Source organism: Pelophylax lessonae (genome assembly GCF_965119305.1).
Source record: "Pelophylax lessonae genome assembly, chromosome: 3".
Lineage (NCBI taxonomy): Eukaryota > Metazoa > Chordata > Amphibia > Anura > Ranidae > Pelophylax > Pelophylax lessonae.
Window position 1 is genome coordinate 398,981,985 of NC_138770.1, and position 15,990 is coordinate 398,997,974.

A 15,990-nucleotide genomic window follows, 5' to 3' on the forward strand; every position below is an offset into this window, starting at 1 on the left:
ATCCCATTATTGAATATCCACATGACTTGGATTGAGTTTCATAATAATGAGTTTAATGAGTTTATTGATTTAAGAATCTATTAACATATATTTATATATATATGTTTTATATAATTGAATATCTAAGAGCCGGTTCACACTGGGGCGACCTGGTCGCCTGACAGGTCGCCGTAGGTCGTCTGCCATAGAGAAGCTGTGGACCCGTTCTAATAGGAGCGACACAAGTCGCTCCGACTTAGAAAAAGGGTCCGGAGCTTCTTTGGGGCAACCTGGAGCGACCTGCATTGACTTCAATTATATGAAGTCCGTGCCGGCCGCTCCGAGGTCGCGGTGCGAGCTGCGCACCGCGACTTCACAGGTCGCCCGGCAAAGTCGGCTCGCCCCAGTGTGAACGGGGTCTAAAAGACACATTTATTTTACACTATTTTAATTAATCAATTTTAGATACATTGATTGAAGTTATTTGCACTTTTTTTTTTATATTTATACATATATTTACACGATTAGACACTACATTACAATAATAACCCCTGAAGCGCTTTACTCCCCCTCCCCCCCAGTGACCAGTAACAGTACAAACGGCATTAAGGGTAGGATTACATAGAAATCTCCCAAGACAGCGCAAGAATCACACCCATACAAATAGAACCAGTCATTTGATGCTTTGATAGTTTGGTTGGAAGCAAAAGCGGCTGTGACACAGTATCATTCACAGCATGCCTTGAATGTAACTGCTTTGGTATATAGTTAAAACTGAACGGAAGTTCCGCTGTAAGAAACGGCAAGTAAGCAGGCTTTTATTTCAGAAGAGACAAGCACCATCTCTTCTGCAATAAAATACCCCTACCTGCATCTTGCTGTCTTCTCAGGTGCTGTTAACTGAGCTGCACATGCGAAGCTGAGCTTACAGTGCCAGGCCGGTCTGATGGGGGCTAGGATGACTAGCTCCTGTGCAGGAGTGACCTCACCCCCTGCCTGCCAATAAAGAGGCCAAAAGACTGGCACTCGGGAGAAGATGCCTGCATTAGCAAGGGACCATTGGACAGGTAAGTATTGACCCTTTAGTTTTGCTTTAACCACTTTAAGACCGGAAGGATTTGCCCCCTTCCTTACCAGGCCCTATTTAGAGATTAGGCACTGTTACTTTAACGGACAATTGCGCGGTTGTGCGACGCTGTACCCAAACTAAATTTCTCTTACGTCCTCTGACAGTCGCCGCCTCTTCATATTCGTCACTATGTGGTTATGACCTTTGCTCCGTAGGAGTAGCTAGGCAACAGAATATGTCAATATTAAAGGCTTTTAACATATCCCACCCCCAGGGGGTGGTCCCCTCAGTCAATAACCTCCTACTTCCTGTATCCATACCTCAGTTTCAATGTCTAGCTTGTCAGGAGTAGCTGGATGTCTCTATGCTGGGGCATTTTGTCTCAGCCTTTCTCTTCTTTTTTGATTTTATTTGAGTTTCTTTCTCTCTTTCCTTACTTAGCTGTTATTTTGTCAGCATTAGTTAGTTCTTCTGATGAAGAGGATCATGCAGGCTGGGTCTCGGGCTGATCCCCCTGGTCGCAGGCTGTGGGCCAGTGGCTTCTCAGCCTGCCATCGAGCGTTCGGTCAGGTACTTCTCCTGGCATTCTGAACGACCCATCCCTGTTCGGTGCAGGGATGCTATGGTGAGGTGGCTACCTCACTGGACGCCATGCGGTTTCGCACCGCAGTTTTCCTGCGTCCTGACTGCGACTCTCCCTGTCCCATGTGCAGTGGCTTGTTCGCCTGTGCGGGTTCCCCACGCCATCTAGGAGGTAAGTGTATCTATGTGGGGACCTGTCTGTTTGGGGGGTGTCAGTCTGGGACTGTGTAACCCTGCCTCTTGTCACACTGCTTGGACTCCCTGTCTGCTGGCTGCATTCTGTGGGCTGCAGGGGGGGGGGGGGGGCATGCTGCACTGTGCTGTGTCAGTTTTATGTGCTGTGTCTTGCTGTGTGACAGGCTGTGTGCTGGGGGCATGATTGTATCGTGTTTTGCACATTGCGGCGACCTCTGCGGCGGTCAGTCATTATTTTATTTTACTGCATGTGTTTTTTTGGCGGTCTCACTGTTGTGGAGGAGCAGCGTTTCGGCGCCAAATGCCGCCATTTTGGCGGCGCTCGCTCCGGCCGCATGATAGCACTGCAGGCGGCCATTTTCTTGTAGCCTTCCATAGGCTTTAATAGAGCACCCCGCGTGACATCACTTCCTTTTCCCTGCGCGCACCGATCGAGGCAGCAGCGGTCTCTCCAGGTTTTTACCTCTCTATACCTGTATCCTTGCCTGAGTTGTACTTTCTCCCTGTGGGGGTCGGCTTGTATTGGTGTATGTGTTCGGGGGGCTGCGCTCGCCGCGCTTTTTAAAGGGGCAGTTAACCCTTTATTCTTCCACATACTTTGGGGCATGAATTCTCAGGAAAGCAAATTTCCTCTCACTTTGGTGGGAGGCCAAGGGGCTGCTGTTTCCCCCCCAGGGGGTGATTTGGCTACTGTGGTGGCTAACCTTGCTGCTCAGGTGCAAATGCTGGTGGCTGCTCAATCCACAAAACGGCCCAGACTCTCAATATCCTCTGATTCAGAGGGCGAAGGTGATGGGGCTGCTATGGCTGGGGTCCCCTTATCGGGGTCCCGTTCGTCCCTGGACTTTGCAGGGTCGGAGGGTGATGCAGAGGTTGAGGGGGTGGATGATTCTCCCCCTGGCTCGTCTGAAGAGCTTGCACTCGTGGATGAGTTGATTGCTTCTATCAAACAAACGCTGCATTTACAGGATGAACCGTGTCCTCCTGCCGTTCTGGCTTCTTATGGGACACAGCGGAGACGCAAAACTTCTCAGGTTTTTCCTTGTACTGAGGATTTTCAGTGCGCTGTTGGTGAACAATGGCGCACTCTAAAGAAGCCTTTTGCTGTGCCAAGTAGGTTCAAGCTGCGTTATCCTTTCACGCCTGCTACTGATGAACGTTGGTGTGTGCCTCCTCCGGTGGATCACGCGGTGGCGGTTTTAAATAAGTCTACTGCGGTTCCTGCTGAGGATACGCCGGTGTTCCGGGATGCCACGGACAGGAGACTGGAGTCTCTTACCCGTCATACTTATTCGGTTACCGGTTCTATGCTCAAGGCTATTTTTGCCTTGCTTATGGCAGCTCAGGCTGTCGCAAATTGGACGCAGGTGCTTAGACGCGTCCTGGTGGCTGACTCGGCCCCTCCAGAGACTTTGGCTATGGTGGATCAGATCCATCAGGGTGTCATGTATTTGTGTGATGCGGACTTGGACATAGTTCTGTTGGCTGCACGCGTGCACAGTGTGGCGGTGTTGTCTCGCCGCCTGATTTGGCTGAAGTCTTTGCGCAAGACCTTAGCTAATCTGCCCTATAACGGATCTCGCCTTTTTGGCGATTCCTTGGATACACTGATTAAAGGGATCACGGGTGGTAAGAGCACGCTCTTGCCCCAATTCCACAAGGCTAAGGCGGCTCACGGTAAGAACAACGCTTCTTTTCGGCCCTCTCGGGGCTCCTTTCGTGCCTTTCGGTCGCACTATAAGGGCAAGCCGTTCAAAGGCCAAGGCTCCCAGAAGAAACCGTGGACAGGTAAGCAGAAGTCCGGCCAGTCCGGATCCGCTGCCCACAACAGTGCGGCCTGAAGGGGCGCCCTCACCCGGTTCTGGGGTGGGGGGACGCTTGCTCGGTTTTCTTCAACCCTGGCTGGCCCGTGTTCGGGACAGGTGGGTTCAGGAAATCGTTCGATCCGGCTACAAGATCGAGTTTCTCTCTCGGCTGGAGAGCAGATTTTTTCCCTCAAATCTTCAGCTGTCTCCGGAGCGTTTGCAGGCTCTGCACCTGGCGGTGCAGGATCTGCGGGCTCAGGGAGTGGTGGTTCCGGTGCCTCATCGGGACAGATTTCGGGGGTTCTATTCCAATCTGTTCACCGTGCCCAGAAAGGAGGGCAAGGTGTTTCCGATTCTGGACTTAAAGGCTCTGAACCGCTTTGTGCGGGTTCGCAAGTTCCGCATGGAATCCCTGCGGTCGGTGGTGGCTGCCCTGGTTCCGGGGGAATTCATGGCCTCCATCGACTTGAAGGATGCGTACCTTCACATCCCCATTTTCGAGGGTCACCAGAGGTACCTTCGATTCGCCATTGCGGAGGATCATTACCAATTCGTGGCGCTGCCTTTTGGGCTCGCTTCGGCTCCGCGGGTGTTCTGGCTTTATTGAGAGCTCAGGGCATCTCTGTCCTGGGGTATCTGGACGACATCCTGGTTCGGTCAGCGACCGACCAGGGTCTGGTGTCGGACCCGCCCAGGGGACTTGGTCGGAGGGGGAATCCTCCCTTCCGATCAACATTCTGGAATTGCGAGCGATAAATCTCTGCCTTCGACGTTGGACGGACAGGCTGCAGGGCCGTCCGGTTCGGGTGCAGACGGACAGTGCCACAGCGGTGGCCTACATCAACCACCAAGGGGGCACCAGGAGTGCCCGAGCGGCTCAGGAAGTGGCCGACATTCTGTCTTGGGCCGAGACGCACGTCCCGGCGATTTCAGCGGTTCACATTCCGGGGGTGGAGAACTGGCAGGCGGATTATCTGAGTCGCCAGTCCCTGGACCAGGTGGAATGGTCCCTCCACCCGGATGTCTTCCAGATGTTGTGCGCGAAGTGGGGTCTTCCGGATGTGGACCTGTTCGCGTCTCGTCTGAACAACAAGGTGGAAAGGTTCGTGGCAAGGACGCGCGATCCTCAGGCAGACGCGTCAGACGCGTTGGTGGCTCCATGGCATCAGTATCGTCTGATGTATGCCTTTCCACCGATTCAGCTGCTGTCCAGGTTCCTTCGCAGGTTGACTTCGGAACCACACACGGTGGTTCTTGTGGCACCGGACTGGCCTCGCCGGTCCTGGTACGCAGACCTCGTGAACCTGGCGGTCGACGACCCGTGGCGTTTGCCTCTTCGGGAAGATCTTCTGTCTCAAGGACCGATATTCCATCCTGCTTTACAGTCGCTGGCTTTGACGGCCTGGCTGTTGAGACCGAGGTCCTGAAGGATAGGGGTCTCTCTCCGGAGGTCATTCATACTTTGATCAATGCTAGAAAGGCCTCTTCGGGAAAAATATACTACCGTACGTGGAAGGCCTACTTTGACTGGTGTGAGTCCAGGGGGTATTCCCCTCGCTCTTATTTGGTTTCGAGGGTGTTGGCCTTCCTTCAAACGGGCGTGGACCAGCGTTTAGCGTTGGCCACGATTTAAGGGTCAGATTTCTGCTCTGGCCGTTCTTTTTAACGCCCCGTGGCGTCTAATTCTCTAGTTAGCACCTTTGTTCAAGGGGTGCGACATCTGGTCCCTCCTCGGAGGGAGCCTTTGCTTCCATGGGACTTGAACCTTGTTCTGTCCGTGTTACAACATGCTCCCTTTGAAAAGATCAGGGAGATCTCGTTGCCTCTGTTGTCCAAAAAAATCGCCTTTTTGGTGGCGATCACTTCGGCTCGCAGAGTTTCGGAGTTGGCAGCTTTGTCCTGCAGGTCTCCGTATCTGGTACTTCACTTGGATAAGGCGGTCTTGCGACCTAATCCTTTTCTTCCGAAAAGGGTTTCCGAATTTCACCTCAACGAGGACATTGTCTTGCCTTCGCTTTGCGCGAAGCCTAAGCATCCGAAGGAGGTGGCTCTACATTCCTTGGATGTTGTCAGGGCAGTCAGGGTTTACCTGAATTTGACGAAGTCTTTTCGCAAGACGGATTCTCTCTTTGTCCTTCCTGAGGGACCTCGGAAGGGCATGGCGGCATTGGCTTCTACCATCGCCAAATGGATCAGACAGACCATTGAGCAGGCATATGCTTTGAAGGGTAAAGTCCCTCCTATGCCTGTGAAGGCGCACTCTACCAGATCCCAGAGTACGTCTTGGGCCTGTCGTCATGGGGCTTCTGTGGCCCAGGTGTGTAAGGCGGCGACTTGGTCGACCGTTCACACTTTCACAAAATTTTACAAGGTGGATGTTCAGGCATCGGCAAATGCTTCCTTTGGCCGCAAGGTTCTTAGTGCGGCGGTTCCTTAGGGTCCTTTGTTTTGGACCCTTGGCTGTTGGGATATTTTTTCTCCCTGGGTTATTTGTTTTTTCCTGGGTTGTTGCTCCTGTTGAGCAAGTTTTTTTCATGCTTCCCAGCTGGTTTCCTTCCTTTGGTAAGGTTACTTTCTCTGATGTGGAGACTGCGTTGCCTTGGGCGCGGCTGCGTTTCCCACCCCTCATGTTTGCACTGCTTTGGGACGTCCCCATAGTGACGAATATGAAGAGTCCTCCGACAGTCGCCGCCCCCGCCCCTCTTTTGGGGTTTGGTTGTATACTCTACTGCTATTCCACTGAAACTGAGGTATGGATACAGGAAGTAGGAGGTTATTGACTGAGGGGACCACCCCCTGGGGGTGGGATATGTTAAAAGCCTTTAATATTGACATATTCTGTTGCCTAGCTACTCCTACGGAGCAAAGGTCAAAACCCCATAGTGACGAATATGAAGAGGCGGCGACTGTCGGACTCAGAGAAAGGAATTTTACAGGTAAGATTTTACAAAAATTCCGTTTTGTCCTTTTTTCCCCACAAATAGAGCTTTCTTTTGGTGGTATTTGAGCACCTGTGCGTTTTTTTTTTTTTTTTTTTGTTTTTTTTATAAATGCTTTCAAGTCTTTTTGTCTTTTGTTTACCCCGCTGACAGCAGAGTCATGGTTGTTAAAGTGGTGGTTAAGCCACTGAGTCTTGCTACAATCTCCTCTGTTCGAATAAATGGTGTGCCCCAGTGTACGTTTTAAAAAAAAAAATAAGCCGCTGTATACCTTTTTGTCTGTGACCACCCACCTCTCTCGATCTGACAGCTACAACGGGAGGGGTTGAGAATCTTCAGCTGACGTCAGCCAGAAGGCAGAGAGAGAGAGAGGCAGGCTGTCATGTGAGCGGCGCTATAAGACAAGGTATACAGAGGCTTATTTTTTAAATACACATACACTGAGGCACATCATTTAATATATTGTAGATTGTAGCAAGAAGACTCCGTTATGATAGCAGCAGGAGGGAGGGCCGGGGAGTAGATTGGAGCTGACCGGCAGGGAGAGGAGGACAGAGGAGAGACAGCGGATGACAGAGGCACATAAACTGATAATGGTGTCAGGGCTCCACTCATGATAAACCGTGGCCAGTTTAGAGGGCAGGATCAGCCAGGTAATTAATATAACACAAGGGGCCAACTGACACAGCACAAGCACTGTGCTGTTGTTAATGCTTTAAAGAAACCGGATCCTCTTCCTTTTTTTTTTTTTTTTTTTTTTATCGATAACGACCACTTTAAGGATGCAGCGGCTGCTCGCTTCTATGAACTATGATATGTACAATGTTGTTTACTGTTTAAGGATGCCGACTTATGTCGGCATTAAAATACCACTAGCTTTCACTACTCAAATACCGCATCACTTCTTCTTAAAATGGCTCATACGGTATTTTAGTAGCGTGTTTTTTATTTTTTTTGTGAATTGCAAAATAATTTGTGTAAAACGCTAAGAGGTATTTTACCACCGTTCTTAAAGCTGTAGATACTGCTTTGTGAATTGAGCCCCGTAAGTGCGAGTAAAATGATAAAGAATCATATTTGCATACATCTTTGATTATTTTGATATATTGAAGGAGCCAAAATATTTTAAAAGTCCACTTATTCCTAAACTCCTTACAGTCACATTACATGCAATGCTCATTAACATTGTAATGGTTTGCAGACTGACTGAAAGTGCAATGTGTGAACAAGACCCAGCATTGAAGCTTAGAGCCGAAGAAACATACATACTTGTTACTCCATTATTTTTATGTGATTGTGTCATTTGTGAAAATGTTGAAATGTGTTACTGGTAAAGCTCATTTTTTTTTTTCTTTAACAGGATTATCCATGCTAGCGACCTGTACAGGCCTTTTAATGTTGCCTTGGTGTAAGAAGGCCATTCTTTTGACTGGAGTGATGTCTGTTGTGGGCACCTCAATGGGATTCTTAGATACAGGTAACTTTGTTCTCCTTTAACATTCCACAGGAATAGGAAAAACCATTATCAAGATGTTCGTTGATAAATATTTTTATTGTGTTATTTAGAACAGTCCTTTACAATAATAGCGTATAACAAATGGCTGCAAGTTGTTACAGGTTATTGCTTTTGAAATAAATGCAGGAAAAATATATCTTAAAGCGGAGTTCCACCCTAAAATTAAACTTACCTCCGTCTTCATGCCCGGGGTCACCTGAAAAACAAATTGTTAAACTTTTTTTTTTTTTTTTCTTACCTGGTTTAGAAGAAAATATACTTGCCTTACTTCCTCTTCCTCCCCTCGGCGGCCACAGCGATTCGTCACTTCCTGGCTTGCAATGATTCCTGGGAGCTGAACATCATCACTGCCAGGAATCAATGTGCCTGCACCGGCCCTGACGTCATTTCTGGTGCAGGCGCCGTCATACCTTGCTAAACAGCTTCTGGGCATGCCCAGAAGCTGTGCAGGGATGACGCTGCGGCCCCGGAAGTGACGGCGGGGCCGGTGCAGTGCATCGTGGGACCGAAGAAGACAGAAGTGGACACAGAAGAGGATCGCGCTGGCTTCAAGCCGCCCACACCTGAGATGGCAGCGCTGGACAATACATTTTCAAGGTAAGTATTTCTTCTAAAAGGTAAGTGCAACCCGGGACAGATCGGAGGCTAGCCATTGTGGAATGTACTAGCCCTGACTGTCCCGGGGGTATTTTTATTAAAAAAAAGCTTTCCCAGGGTGGAACTCCGCTTTAACACAGCCTTTCTTAACCTATTTACCCCTAAAATGTTGATGTCTCTGGGAACCCTTACTAAAATCGGGGTTTATTGGGATCAGTGGGAAGAAATGCCCCTTACATTGGTGTAGGGTGAATACAATCTTCACAGTTAGTGGTCAGCCTTACACCCACTGAAGAGATCATTGGTATCATGCTACCTGATCAGATGGGAAGTCAATCAGCCACACTGCAAGGAACCCCTAGCAACCCCTGGAGGAACCTTAGGGTTCCATGTAATCCAGGTAGAAGTTAGATGTCTTAAGGAGGGCAATCAATGTAAATTTTTAAAGGATTTTTAACAAACTTTGTTGCAGTTTCATACTGTTTGATATTCTGTAGAAATAGCTGTTTGATAATTATAGAGTCACTCTCATTCATTCTACACATAGACACAGACAATCAGCTGCTGCACTTGCAGGACTCTGAGGAAAGTGGCAGGGTCTGCATCCTATTAGATGTGATTTTTCTTTGGAAGTATCTCACCAAAAATTAAATTTTTGCTGCAGGGGATGCCCAAAATTTGACATGTGTTGATGGGATTTTTAACTTTCATTGCCATGATCACCAGCGTGTGTGTTTTTAACTATCTCTGGCATGACCACCAATGCAGAGGGCAAGTGGGGCTTAAAGTGGTAATAAGCCCAGGACCCTTCATTCTCTATATCTGGTCTCCCACAGTACATAGAAATGCAAATGTTTTAGTAAATATAAACTGCTAAATACCATTTCTAATCAGCAGTTAGAGCAGCCTTGTGATTTCTCAGTGTCCAGCAGCACACTGGTTAAAGCTTGTAGTACGAGTCATTCATTCTCCGCTGGTTGTCCTCTGAGGCTGCAGGACACCTGACTCTGTCTTAACAGTGCTGATTGGCCCTGTGCTGATCACATCTTCCCAGGAAAAAAAAAAAAAGCTCTGTTCTATCAGGAGATGGTTTGGGGACTGTGGAAGACTGGGGAGAATTAAGCCCCGTACACACGTACCGATGGTCGGCATACAAATGTTCGTCTTTTCTCCCCGGGATGTCGGTGTCTGTTGAAAAGTGCAAAGACAGCACAAGGACAGCACAAGAATTTTGTCTGCAGACTTCAGCTGACTGCAGAAGTGATGTCATGTAATGGTTAACTTTCCCTGTGTTTTTAATTTTCTGAGCATGCCCAGTCTTGCAAATCTGCGGTCTGTCGGCCGAATTCTGTACTGACAGGCGAACAATCGTCCGTTCTGGTGTCCGCAGACAAAAATTTTCATGTTTGCAAGAAAGACTTTTGTCCGCGGATTGTGCGCAGACATCTGTCGGAGGCACCATACTAACACGCGTACAATCGGCAGATCTTTCGTCCGCCGACGTTTGTATGCCGACGATCGGTACGTGTGTACGGGCCTTTAGGAAAACAGGATCAAACCGCCTTTTTACACAATGCAGAGGATTAGCCCCTTAGGTTCCACAGTGAGTAGAACGAGCATGCTTTACTGCAGATACAGACTGATTTTACTGTTGTGGGTTTAGTAAAACATTTGTTTCACTGGTACTGACCACTAATACACAAGGGAGGGGCAGTTCAATTTTGCTGCCACTGACCACCAATAGAGGCCCTCTATAATTTTCAAGTTGACTACCTCTGACCTAGACATTTTTCTCATTAGATATACAGTGCCTTGCGAAAGTATTCGGCCCCCTTGAACTTTGCGACCTTTTGCCACATTTCAGGCTTCAAACCTAAAGATATAAAACTAATTTTTTGTGAAAAATCAACAAGTGGGACACAATCATGAAGTGGAACGAAATTTATTGGATATTTCAAACTTTTTTAACAAATAAAAAACTGAAAAATTGGGCATGCAAAATTATTCAGCCCCCTTAAGTTAATACTTTGTAGCGCCACATTTTGCTGCGATTACAGCTCTAAGTCGCTTGGGGTATGTCTCTATCAGTTTTGCACATCGAGAGACTGAAATTTTTGCCCATTCCTCCTTGCAAAACAGCTCGAGCTCAGTGAGGTTGGATGGAGAGCGTTTGCGAACAGCAGTTTTCAGTTCTTTCCACAGATTCTCGATTGGATTCAGGTCTGGACTTTGACTTGGCCATTCTAACACCTGGATATGTTTATTTGTAAACCATTCCATTGTAGATTTTGCTTTGTTTTGGATCATTGTCTTGTTGGAAGACAAATCTCTGTCCCAGTCTCAGGTCTTTTGCAGACTCCGTCAGGTTTTCTTCTAGAATGGTCCTGTATTTGGCTCCATCCATCTTCCCATCAATTCTAACCATCTTCCCTGTCCCTGCTGAAGAAAAGTAGGCCCAAACCATGATGCTGCCACCACCATGTTTGACAGTGGGGATGGTGTGTTCAGGGTGATGAGCTGTGTTGCTTTTACGCCAAACATAACGTTTTGCATTGTTGCCAAAAGTTTGATTTTGGTTTCATCTGACCAGAGCACCTTCTTCCACATGTTTGGTATGTCTCCTAGGTGGCTTGTGGCAAACTTTAAACGACCCTTTTTATGGATATCTTTAAGAAATGGCTTTCTTCTTGCCACTCTTCCATAAAGGCCAGATTTGTGCAGTATATGACTGATTGTTGTCCTATGGACAGAGTCTCCCACCTCAGCTGTAGATCTCTGCAGTTCATCCAGAGTGATCATGGGCCTCTTGGCTGCATCTCTGATCAGTCTTCTCCTTGTATGAGCTGAAAGTTTAGAGGGACGGCCAGGTCTTCGTAGATTTGCAGTGGTCTGATACTCCTTCCATTTCAATATTATCGCTTGCACAGTGCTCCTTGGGATGTTTAAAGCTTGGGAAATCTTTTTGTATCCAAATCCGGCTTTAAACTTCTCCACAACAGTATCTCGGATCTGCCCGGTGTGTTCCTTGTTCTTCATGATGCTCTCTGCGCTTTAAACAGACCTCTGAGACTATCACAGTGCAGGTGCATTTATACGGAGACTTGATTACACACAGGTGGATTCTTTTTATCATCATTAGTCATTTAGGTCCACATTGGATCATTCAGAGATCCTCACTGAACTTCTGGAGAGAGTTTGCTGCACTGAAAGTAAAGGGGCTGAATAATTTTGCACGCCCAATTTTTCAGTTTTTTATTTGTTAACAAAGTTTGAAATATCCAATAAATTTTGTTCCACTTGATGATTGTGTCCCACTTGTTGTTGATTCTTCACAAAAAATTACAGTTTTATATCTTTGTTTGAAGCCTGAAATGTGGCAAAAGGTCGCAAAGTTCAAGGGGGCCGAATACTTTCGCAAGGCACTGTATCACTATATATATATATATATATATATATATATATATATATATATATATAGAACAAGTATTACTTTGAGATTATTACATATGCAAAATCAAACTTTTCTGGAGTTAGAAGGACAAAAGGACAACTTTTACAAAATGGTGAAGTGCTTAATATTCTGAAGAGAGTATTTACAGTGGGTAAAATAAGTATTGAACACGTCGCCATTTTTCTAGGTAAATTATATTTCTAAAGGTGTTATGACATGAAATCTTCACCACATGTCGGTAACAACCAAATCAATCCATACATACAAAGAACAACAAAACAAATAAGTTTAAAAATTAAGTTATGTGTAATAAAATGGAATGACACAGGAAAAAAATATTGAACATGCTAACTGAAACTTATTTTTATTACTTTGTACAAAATTCTTTGTAATGACCGCTTCAAGACGCCTCCTGTATAGAGGAACTAGTTGCATGCATTGCTCAGGTGTGATTTTGGCCCATTCTTCCACACAAATCTTGAAGGTTTCGTGGGCCTCTTCTATGAACTCTGATCTTTTAGTTCTTTCCATAGATTTTCTATTGGATTCAAGTCAGGCAATTGGCTGGCTGGGCCATTCCAACAGCTTTATTTTCTTTCTTTGAATTCAACTGAGAGTTTCCTTGGCTTTGTGTTTGGTATCATTGTCTTGCTGAAATGTCCACCCTTGTTTCATCTCCATCCTCCTGGCGGCAGATTTTTATGAAGAATGTCTGGGTAAATTTTTCCATCCATCCTCACTTCAATGACATGGTTTGCTGCCAGTAATGTATGCTGAAAAACAGCCCCAAACCATGTTCCCGAATTTAAACTTCACTGTTGGTATGGGTTCTTCGAAATGTTTTGCAGCAAACTTTAAACGAGCTTCATCATGATTTTTCTTCAGCAATGGAGTCTTGCGTGGTGAGCGTGCATATACAGGCCATGGCAGTTTATTGCGTTATTTATTTAACGACATGGTGAAAATTTCATGTCAGTAGCACCTGTAGAAATATATTTACCTAGAAAAATGATGTGTTTATTATTTCACCTGCTGTGTGTGTATGTGTATATAAGTGTTTTTTTTTTAACCATATTAACATAGTTTGTAACTATATTAACATAATTTGTGTGCATTTCTGTAAAAGGAACGTGCTATAGTGCATTATGTTGAATTAACTTTTTTTTTTTGTTTTGTTTTGTTACTGAGATTGTGTTTTTTTTATGTATTAATTAGTAATCATTTTCTTCTCCCATGTCAGGTGGAAATGTTGTCATTCTGAACACTTGGGGAGATGAAGCTGGACCCCATGTTCAGGCACTACACTTCAGTTTTGCTCTGGGGGCTCTTCTGGCACCAATTTTGGCAAAATTAATTCCAGAAATTCTGCCCTTTGATAAGATCCCATCACAAGAAGTACCTAATATTCTTGAAATTAAGAAGTCAATGCTATCCTATATTGTTATTGCCACATACATATTGCTGGTCTCTATATTTTTATTTATCTTGTACTGTAAAAGTCCGCCTAATCGATCAGCCACTAAGGGTTCAGAAGAAAAAGGAAGGACAGCCAAGCATCACAACGCTCTCATCTTTCTACTTTGCTTATTTTTCTTTTTCTATGTTGGTGCAGAAGTTGCCTATGGTTCATACATATTTACTTACGCTATCAATATGGCAGACATGGATCATGATAAGGCTGCGGGGGTGAACTCTATATTTTGGGGAGTGTTTGCTGCAGTTCGAGGTTTGGCTATCTGCTTTGCGACATGTTTGTATCCTGGCACCATGCTGCTTCTTAGTGTGATTGGCTGCACGGTTGCATCTGTATCTTTAATGATCTTTTATAAAAGACACATAGTCCTTTGGATTGGAAGTGCACTGTATGGGGCATCTATGGCTACCACCTTTCCCAGTGGTTTCTCTTGGGCACAGCAGTACACGACTATAGGAAGCAAGACGGCTTCCTTATTTGTGATTGGAGCAGCACTTGGAGAAATGGCAATTCCTGCCTCTGTAGGATACCTTCAGGAAATGTTGCCCGCTTTTCCAGTACTTATGTACACAATCTTGGCATCTTCTGCTGTGACCACTGTATTGTTTCCAGTCATGTACAAACTGGCCACTTCTTCGCAGGACAAGGTACGGTGGGATGGAGTTGAAAGTGAAGACCGAAGGGCCTTACTTTCGAATTCTGGCCTAGAGGAAGAAGAGGAGGAGGATGTTCAGCAATGGAATGATGCAGATTTTGAAGCTATTGAAATGAATGACCGAAGTAAGGATTCTATCACTGTGATACCAGAGGACACCCCCCCAGATGTGACTTCTACTTCCAACAGCCAGACTTTCTCCAAGAATGGGACACTTGGCGATCAGGTGGTTGACGGATCACCTTTGAAAAAACTGTTGAATGTGGACAGAGAAAAAAATGATTAAATTTGTATTGCAAATTCGTTTTATTATTTGTACCTGCTTGTCCGAAAGGAACGCAAGTTGCCTAAGATGATCTGGAAATTTTATATAATTGAAGGATACAGGAAATCCAGAGGGAAAGGAAAAGCCTTTTTTAATTTTGTTGCCCGCCTTTAAATTGTGTGTGTGCTACTGTACCTGGTCTCACCCAGCTATATAGATATTTTACCCTAAATATTTAAGTTCATCTAATTTTAAATCTAATGTGCTTTAAAAGTTTACAGCTGGCTGCTAACTTCAAGCTTTTCAGTTGTGGTCAAAGAAAGCACATGTTCTGACTTCACAAAGGCCAACTCCAGCTGAAATTCGTTTTATTTTGGATATAGTGTCAGCGTTAGAGCCTCGGTCAGGACTATTCCTGTCTGTCGAGAAGATTTCAACTTGTTTCTTCAAAGACAGAAAGTGATGGGTAATTTTCCAGTGGGGACACAAACAAAATCAAAAGGCCTTTTTGTAGTAGAGTGGGGATGGGTTAAGCTTTTCCAAAACTTTTGTACCTTCCTGTTCCAATGACAGCTGCTTCCCCATGTCTTGTCCTAGTTGCACAAAGACATAAATTGAGAAAAGATCCCCTCAAGTTGGTCATGGATAGAAAAAAAATTGTAGCCAAACACCCACTCATTAAAAAAAAAAAAAATAATAATAAAAAAAAAATAGTGTGCCTAAACTGTTTTTCAAATTCCACAATAATTTCAGTACACCTGACATGTCTGTGGAACCTCAACTAGGTGTCCTGAGTTCTGCCTAAGCTGCCTCCTATCCCTCATGACTTGAAGCCTAATGCTGGCACGCAGGGGAGAAGAGGCTGCAAGGACTGGTTGAGCACTACAGTGGATCAGGTAAGTAATACTGTTTACTCTGTCCCCTAAACCTAAATTAGTAGATACCCCTTGCAGTGCAGGTGCAGCGCCACTGCAAGAGAGGTCTTCTATTTTTCCCATTGTTCTGCTTTAGGATCCTACTGGAACTGCAGATAGAAAACACTGTTAGCTTGCTCATTTCCTTGTCATTCACTGTTCAGAGAAGTTGACTTTGGCAGTTGCACAGAGTGTTTAATCTGCACTAATTATAGGCTTTTACATGTGGCTAGAGTTTTTTAGACTATCTTCAGCAGCCATCACTTCTATGAATTCTTGTAAGGTAGATCAAAGTGATTCTAAACATAATTTTTTTCCCCTTTTTAAAATAAACCTGTATACTTGCCTGCTCTGTGCAATGCTTTGGGCCATGATCCTCCTCTTCTCGGGTCCCTTGCTAGTTGCTCCTAGCTCCTTCCCCCTTTTGAGTGCTCCCGTAGCAAGCTGCTTGCTATGGGGGCACTCAAGCGGGCTCATTCCTTGACACAGACAGCGGGACTCGGCCCCGCTTTTTGCCCCCTCATCACTGGCTGCGATTGACAGAAGCCA

The 15,990-nt window shown here is 45.7% G+C and overlaps 1 protein-coding gene across 1 annotated transcript in view; it reads left to right on the top strand.

Moving 5' to 3' along the window:
- Window positions 1-14,560, top strand: part of LOC309549077 (sodium-dependent glucose transporter 1-like) — a 30,542-nt gene extending 15,982 nt beyond the window's left edge. The window contains exons 3-4 of the mRNA XM_082249079.1: window positions 7,930-8,046; window positions 13,374-14,560. Of these exons, the coding sequence (XP_082105205.1) occupies window positions 7,930-8,046; window positions 13,374-14,548 (1,292 nt within the window). The 3' untranslated portion in view covers window positions 14,549-14,560. The remainder of the gene's footprint in view (window positions 1-7,929; window positions 8,047-13,373) is intronic.
- The last annotated feature ends 1,430 nt before the right edge of the window (window positions 14,561-15,990 follow it).